This window comes from Lynx rufus, unplaced genomic scaffold, assembly GCF_022079265.1.
Source record: "Lynx rufus isolate CCGP_SWC_20201006 ecotype Redwood Valley unplaced genomic scaffold, mLynRuf1.p SCAF_48, whole genome shotgun sequence".
Lineage (NCBI taxonomy): Eukaryota > Metazoa > Chordata > Mammalia > Carnivora > Felidae > Lynx > Lynx rufus.
The window spans coordinates 470,764-478,817 of NW_025814865.1; the positions used below are offsets into that span (position 1 = coordinate 470,764).

The following is an 8,054-nucleotide window of genomic DNA, read 5'->3' on the forward strand; positions in this document are numbered from 1 at the left end:
CAATGGACCAATTTGCTCCCGCTGTGCAATCCCCTTCCCTGCCTTTCGGCTCTGGCCTATACAACAAGTCTCCACATAACAGGTCTGTCTCTTCCTCCTCCTCCTTGCAGACTCTGCCTGCCCAGGAAGGCAGGCCTCTGTGCACATGGCAACACCTGCCCCACACTGGTACTGCACCTCTCCTGCACACACAGAATCACCCTGGCAGCGGCTAGGACAGTCACACTCAGGTTCCGTCCTCGTCGTCCCTCCTCGGGTCCCCCATAAACACACACACACACACACACACACACACACACACACACAGACACACAGACACACACACACACACACACAGACACACACACACACACACACACACACACACACACACACACACACAGAAACAGAAGGGTTTTTAGCTTCCTGTATGTGTCCGCATAAACATCGTGGCAACTCTTCAAGGCTGCCACATGTGATCACTTCCCCAATTGTCTCCGGGGCTCGTAGAAGACAGGAGACGCATCCACCCATCTCTTCCAGCACTGGTCGCGTCCTCCATTGTTCCTGATGGGCAAACATAGAAGTTCTGTGCCTTTCACGTCCACACAGATGCAGAGCCCCTGATGCATATGGGCACACGCAGACACATTCGCGTACATGCACACACACGCACCCCCACACAACAGACACCAAGAGTGATATGGGATATTTTCAAATACATCCCAGATGGTGCCACTCTTTTGCCTCGCCCTTTTGGGATCCCTCTTGCTTTGTCACCCAGGGATTCCTTTCCAGCCCCCAATGGCCTTGGGCTAGTTCTAAGAATGGCTGTCAGGTTGCGGGAGGACATGGCGTGGTGGGGCACATGGAAGGAAGTGCGAGATTCTCACCACAGTGGCGCCTGGGGACACGGCAGCTCCAGTCCCAAAGACTGGCAGGCAAATCCAGACTGAAGGAGCAGGGGGAAGCCCGGGAGAGGGCGGACATCCACGGGGAGCATCTGTGGTGGAGAAGCATTGCTCCTCCCGAGTGGCCCTCCAAAGCCCCAGCCCACAGCACAACTGCATTTGGTTTGCAGGCATCGACCCACTGTGTGTTTGCAGCTGAGTCCCTGCAGGTCCCTTGTCATCCTCCCACCCGCTCCCCATGCTACCTGGGTCCCAGTCTCGGCGGACCTTCCATTTCCAAGCCAATGTCTGGCCCACGTTCCTTGCCCATACAACACATGTGTCAACACACTGCATACTGGGGTTCTCACCGACACGTGCGCACGTCAGGTCATTGTCCTCTGGTCCCTTCCTCCCACAGGTAGTACTGCAGGGGATTGGGCCACAGGTCCTCGATGATGATCTGGTAGGGGACACAGGCCGGCGCCACATTGGGCATAGCCCACTCTCCTCTCTGGCCGGGGGCCACCCACATCCCACTGCTGACGAAGGCCTCAGGGGCCCCACCTCGGCAAACCTGTTCGTCCCTGGGCAGCTATGCTCACACAGCCAATTCAACAAGTTAAGCCTGGTGGGGTCATGCCTGCGACTGGGAGCTCCACGTTCATAATCCCAAAACCACTGGACTGGAGTGGAACGAATTGCCCTGTAGCCTAAAGGAAGAGGGGATTTGAGGAGCAACCAGACGGCCTCCTCTCCACCCACCCCTCCCTCCTGCCCCTGATTCATGCTCATCATCCCCCTGCCCAGCACCACCATGGGACCCACACTCTACCAGCAAAGCTAAGCTGATACTCCTTAATGATCACTGGGTTCCAGAAGTACGGGTTGTCCCCAAAGAAAAACATCACTCTGCAGCGGTACTTGGGATGGCCCACTTCCTCCACCTGCCGTGAGCAACGGGACAGGAAGGGCAAGTGTCCTCCCTCGGGGTCCTGACCTCCTTGCCTGGCTGTGAGGGTGAGCACCTTTGCCTCACCCTCTCCTGCCCAAATCCCACACCCGACGGGACGGCCCCCAGCCACAGCCTCCCCGGTCTGACCTCTAAGTTGACCACGTAGCTGAGCACGTCTTTGTCCTGGGCACCGTTCAAGGCCGACAACTGGGGGTGATTCAGAATCTGTGCTGGGTCAAGGAGCTGTGCCTTCAGATGCTGTGGAATCAGACACGGCCCACAACCACAACCCTCCCAGGCTAAGAGCAAGGGACTAGATCATGGCATGTGCAGAAAGACCAGGAAACACTAGCCCCCACACTCCTCAGCCTCTGCAAATGCATCAGACCCCATCGACACTGCGCTGTCCGTTGGCTTCCTGTACCTCCCACGCTGTCTGCACACAGCAGGGAGAGACTCCGCTGCCTGGACTCCTCACAGTTCCTTCATATCCCTGACCTGTGTGGGTTGCCAGCAGCCCATCATAGCTTGTGATGTCGGCATGTGCTCTGACCCCTCCTCACGGCTGGGTGTTTTGGCATATTCCCGTGAAGACCAATGTTGTCACCGGCCTTCTGAGTCCAGAAGGAATAACACGGCTTACAAGAAACCGACTGCACACTAACGATGCAAACGGAGGGTGTGGGAGGGAGAAAGAGATCGAGAAGCACGGACAAGGAGGGCAGAGGAGGGAAAAGAAAGTAGACACAGTGACACAGCCAGCCAGGAGAGAAAGACATGGGTGGGACCCAGCCGGAGCCTGAGGACAGAGAGGGAAGCAGGGGTGGAGATACCAGGAGAGAGTCCTGTGTGTGTGTGTGTGTGTGTGTGTGTGTGTGTGTGTGTGTGTGTGTGTGGGTGTGTGTGTGTGGGTGTGTGTGGGTGGGTGGGTGGGTCTGTGGAGGCAGATTGTACCCCGCTCGGAGTAGGTCTGAGTCGTCCTCCTGTCTGGATCAGGGGGGTGGCATGGTTCCACTAAAGGCCATGAGTGTGTGTCTGAAATGCTCTCTTTTGACGGAACTGCTAGAAAACGTGCACAGCCTGTGAATGTGAAGGTGGGTGTGCGGCCTGTGTCACTCTCCCATTTGGCAGCGAAACGTTTCCTTGCCTTATCTGCTCTGAGTGAAGGCTGCTCTGTGCTACCCTAGCTCTGGTAGCATGGGGACACATGCCTCACGTCCACAAATAACGTGTGAGAGCAGCCTGCAGGCCAACGCTGGCGGACACCTAGAGGAAGCAGGTCCAAGTCCCCAAGTCCCCCCATCCCCAACAACCGCCCCTGTCCAAGGCCTTACATTGGATCCCAGACCGCACCAACCCAGGGCCAGGGACCACTGCCCAGCTCTCCTCCCTGGGGGCCATCGCCCTGAGGCACCCTGCTCTCAGGGCCCAGCCCTCCTGCACAACACCCCCGCCATCACCCACCAGCACAAGGAAGGATACCGCCTGGGCCCAGAAGCCAGGGATGTGCTCGATGATGGCCCTTCTCTGATCCAGGTAAGAAATCCGCCTCCGAAGAATCCTGCGCTTCAGCCGCCATAAGGCCCTGGAATCTTGGGCATTCCCAGCGCTGATCTCCAGCTGAAGACGCTCCAGCGCTGCCAGCGGGTCCTGGGCTGAGGCAGGACACAGCACTGGCTCCTGCTGCTGCGGCTCCTGTGAGAGCTGGGGCCCCTCCTCCGCCTCTGCATCTGCCTCGGGCTTCTCCTCTTGCTCCGGAATCTCCTCCAGCTGCTGTCTCCCCTCCTCCACCTCCTCCTGCTCGCGCATGTCCTCTGCTTCTGGCTTGGCTCCCTCAGAATTCTCCTCTCCAGCCACCTCTTCCTCGGTCGCCTCCCCGTCCTCTTCCTCCACCCCGATCACCACCTCAGCCGCCACCATTCCGTCATCCAATATCACCACCAATTCCTCCGCTGGGCTTGCCCCCTGTATCTCACACCCGGCCTGGGCTTCCTGCACCCCTGAACCTGGGGACTGCGGCCAGCCCACGCCCTCCAGCGCCCCTGCATTCCCACGGGCCCGGGACTCTCGACCTTTCTCATCCAGGACGATCAGGGCCCTGGGTCGACGGGAATCACCGCTTTTTCCGGACCGCGACACGCTGGCCATGACGCTCGGCCCCGGCCCCAGTGTAGCTAGGGCAGCCTCAGGACAAGGACAGGGAAATGGCAGCAGGTGGAGAGAGCCTTGCCCTCAAGGCGGTTGGCTCCCTGTTGCCTCCCGCCTCAGCCCGCCCAAGTTGGGCGCAGGCGCACAGGCTCTGGGATTTGACGACTCCGCATTGGCCGCGGCTGCCGTGGAGGCGGGGCCTAGACAGAGGCAGTGAGGAGTGTGCGCATGCGGCCTGCGGGCGAAGTGGTTCCAGGGCAGGTCAGGCCCGCTGGCCAGGTTGGCGGAGCAATCAGTTGCACGACAGCAGGGCAGGGTGTTGGCCGCCGGCTAGCGCACGCCAGCGGCCGGTCCGGGCTCTGGAGCAAGGGCCCAGCCGCCAGCGTGGACCCCGTTTTGCCGCATGTCCTCTTCAGCGCTGTCACCTTCCAGGCCTGACTCGCGAGGTCCCCGGTGTCACACAGTCTGTGTTCGCTTGTACACCCTTTCCCCAGAGGCCTCACTACGGGCACCAGAGCACTCAGCACAGGAACGTCCGCAGCGTGAGCCACTGTCTGCTCCGTCCCCTTGCCCCTGTTTCATGAAGCTGGGGCAAGGCCTGGAGAAGTCCTTAGGTGTCGCGCCTACCGGCGCCACATGCCCGTCCGCACGGTTTCTCCTCCTTGGCCATCAGGCTGAGGGCGGCGGTAAGGTGGGCGCCCACCCAGAACCAGTGACACCCACCCTAGACATACCCCACGGCCGTGTCCTTGCAAGAAAGCAGCTCAGCAGAATTCACTGCACTGCAATTCAGAGCAAACAACAACCCCCAGAGCCCCATCTGCCACTGGTGCCCTGCTGATCTCCGTACAGAGCACCAGGGAGATGGGGTAGTAGGATTTAGCAGTTTCCTCCGGTCCGGAAATCTAACCTTCCACTAAAAGGAGGACGACTCCAAGCAGGGCGCTTAGGGGCCCCTCACCGAGAATTACAAACTTGTCTGTGTCTGTCTCTGAGAAAGCCCCGTGCCTGCTGTCACTAGTACACACGAAAGCAGACGAGTTCCCTCCACGTTTCCCAGGTGCCAACGAGAATTCTGAAGAAGCGTGCACCCAGACACAGAATGTCCACTGAGAGAGACAGCGAGAAACAGACACGCAGGGAGACAGAGATATAGAGGGAGAGAGAGAGACACACATGCAAGCAGATGAAGGAAGGACGAGTGGGGGGGAAGACCGGCCTGGAGAGGGAGAGTCACAGGGAGACTGGCGGGAGAGACAGGGAGGAGGAGCAAGACAAGAAGAGACAGAGGGGCACCTATTACAAGGAAGACAGGCGGAGACAGGGGGAGGCATTAGTGAGGGAGAGGAGGGAGACGAAGACAAAGAGAGCTGGAAGGAAAGTGGGAGGGAGGGACAGGAAGAAGACAAGGGAGGGGGAGGCAAGGGGAGGGTAGGAGGAAGGAGAGCAGGGGCAGCCGAGGCGGAGACAGGTGGGCTGACTCTGATGACAGGGCAACTGCAGTGTGCACATTCACCTGGTGAAGTTCACCTGTGCAATTTCCACAGAGACGAATGCTGTACGGTGGTCAGCCCTCAGCACAAACGGCACCGTTCCCACCTGGACCTTAAGGGCAGTCTGAAACGATCCCTGAACTAGAAGGAAGCTGCAGTGAGGCCATTCTGGGTGAGGAAGAGGCCACCGCAGGGAGGAAAGCAAGGACCCGATCCCCACAGGGCTGCTGGAGGCCCTGTACTGACCAGCAGCAGACAGGAAACGGGACTGCCGGAAAGAGACCGCAGAGACCTAGGGACAGCACGTGCGGGAAGAAATCACGTCCCCAAGCTCGGCAAATGCAGGGAAAAGCAGAGGCTGCACATCCGTGAAAGTCAATGCTTTCCGAGTGGAACCAACGAGGTTCTCACAGATGCCCAGGAAATGTGCTCCACTCTGAGGCCCCTCGCCTCTGGCAAGCTTCTCATCCAGAGCGACTCATCACAGAGAAAGGGTGCACCGTGAGCAAAAGAGCCAAGGTCTCCTTCGCATCCCCGGACGCAGACAGGTGATCCGCCCAGTAATTTCAAGCCAACGTATGGTGATAAAGGTTACATTCCACCACAGTGATGGAGGAAACTCGCACCCGAGGGGAGGACAATGAGTGAGAACCGCATCCCAGGCTGTAAGGTAAGGACAGACCGTCCAGCTGTATTGACGGGTCACGAGACCGTGACTCAAATGTCTGTACAGACACCGAGGGTCTGCACAAGCACGAGGGCTGGATACTTGTAAGCAGGTAGCTGGATTTCTGAGTCTGGGCTGCCCGTATGATATGAAAGGCTAACACGTGCAAGCAGAGCTATGCCCATGTGATGCGGCTCAGCCCCCTGGGGCGGTACTTTGTACCCTGTGGAGGACCCGGGAGACGCATGCAGGCGGGCTCCTTGTGCACCTCTGCCACCGGGCACATATGTGGGAAACGTAGGGCCAAAGGGTCCGCCGTCGGGCTTAGTGTGGCTCACCCTTCAGCGGGTGCATTGAGCATCAGTGCAGAAAGCACTGGGCTCCCTGAAAGAGGCCAACGCCTGACAGAAACACAGTGGTGCTGACCCCTGCTTGATGGGCTCCTGAGGAGACTAAAAGGAGTTAAAGGCATGCAGTCCACCAGAGAGTGGAGTGGTGTTAAGCAGGGGAGGGTGCGATGAGGAGGTGTCGGGCCTAGGGTGTGAAGAGGCGGTCATGCCATGTGCATGAGTTCTGGAGATCTCACTTGCACAGGGCAGCCGTAAGCAACGCTTCACCGCCTCGTCAGGTTTCTCAGAGCTAAGTGCTCTCACCACAAACATAGAGGGTTTGCTGAGAAATGTCCCGGTGAAGGGGGCTGGACGGGGCGCTTGCACGTGAAGGATACGGGCACCTCCGTGACTGCCCGTTGTGTACCTCAGTCACGCACTAGTCCTGGTGGACTAAGCTGAGCTCAGTACCCTGCAGTCAAAGGTGTCTGCACGGTTCCCGCAAACATGAATCAGACTCCCAGGTAGGAAGTAAGGGACCAATGAGGGACCAGAACACACAGGAGGCACACGGAAACGAGACACACGCTGGCAGGGGGAAGTCTCTCCCAGCCAGGAACATGCCACATGGCAAAAGAGTAAGTGGGAAAACGTTGCTAGACCGCTTTTCACACTTCACGCCTGCACCTGCAACGTGCAAGCCAGTGACGTTTGAGCCCCTAGGGTCCAAAGGGTTTGGAAACAGAAGGACGGAAAATAGAGGCGCGACTTAATGCTCACAGCAAGGCAGCTGCGTTTGGGGACATTACCTGGCTGGCAGTGAGTGCATGGCCAATCCTCTGACGAAGGTCCTACGGGCACGGAAGGATTTCTGGCTCCGGGAACATATCAGAGACCACGCAGAAGCCCCTCCCCCTGACAGCAGGACAGCAATTGGATCTGTCAGTGGAAGAAAGGGGTTGAATTCAGAGGGAAACCCACTCAAGCGCAGGAGCATACACCAAAGACAAGACAGGCCAGCAGAGCCGCAGCTGACACAACACGCAGGTGTGCAGAGACGAAGGCGGTTACACGGGTACAGCTGTGCCCACTTGGGCCAGGCAAGGAGGCATCACCAGAGAGGCGTTGGCACAGGCAAAGCCAGGGAAGGACCCAGACACGCCAGGGCTCACTCAGGGAGACAGAGGAGCACAGGCAAGGCAAGACATTTCCTGGACACAGAGAACAACAGGACGATCCCGACAGGCCAATGAGAGACACGTGTGGTTCAGAGACATGGAAGTCAGAAGGCTCCTGAATTGCCGAGGGTGTCCCCTGTCGAGGGACAGCACTCTGGAGCCCACACACGCTGGTGTTGTGGTGGAAGAGGCCGCTAGGCAGCACATAGAGTTGTGCAGGGGGTTTAGCAGCTCCTGGACCCTGGGGCTCCCCAGGGAGTGCTGCGGCGACGGGAGGACACCCGGGGCTGCAGGGTGTGCGGCATGAGGGCTGTAATCCGTCGGACACAGAGCACCCAGGCCTCTGACCACGGTCCCTGGACACAAGTGTCCACACTTGAGGGTTCGGCTCTGGGGGCCGTGAGCGCATTCCACA

At 58.8% G+C, this 8,054-nt stretch overlaps 1 protein-coding gene across 1 annotated transcript; it reads right to left on the reverse strand.

Moving 5' to 3' along the window:
• Window positions 1-1,260: 1,260 nt before the first annotated feature.
• Window positions 1,261-3,972, reverse strand: LOC124525768 (testis-specific Y-encoded protein 1-like). Its single transcript, XM_047098350.1, has 5 exons — window positions 3,307-3,972; window positions 1,972-2,049; window positions 1,705-1,816; window positions 1,437-1,582; window positions 1,261-1,332 (listed from the first exon to the last, which is right to left on the reverse strand). The coding sequence occupies exons 1-5, from the start codon at window positions 3,970-3,972 to the stop codon at window positions 1,261-1,263; spliced, it is 1,074 nt and encodes a 357-aa protein (XP_046954306.1).
• Window positions 3,973-8,054: the final 4,082 nt, after the last annotated feature.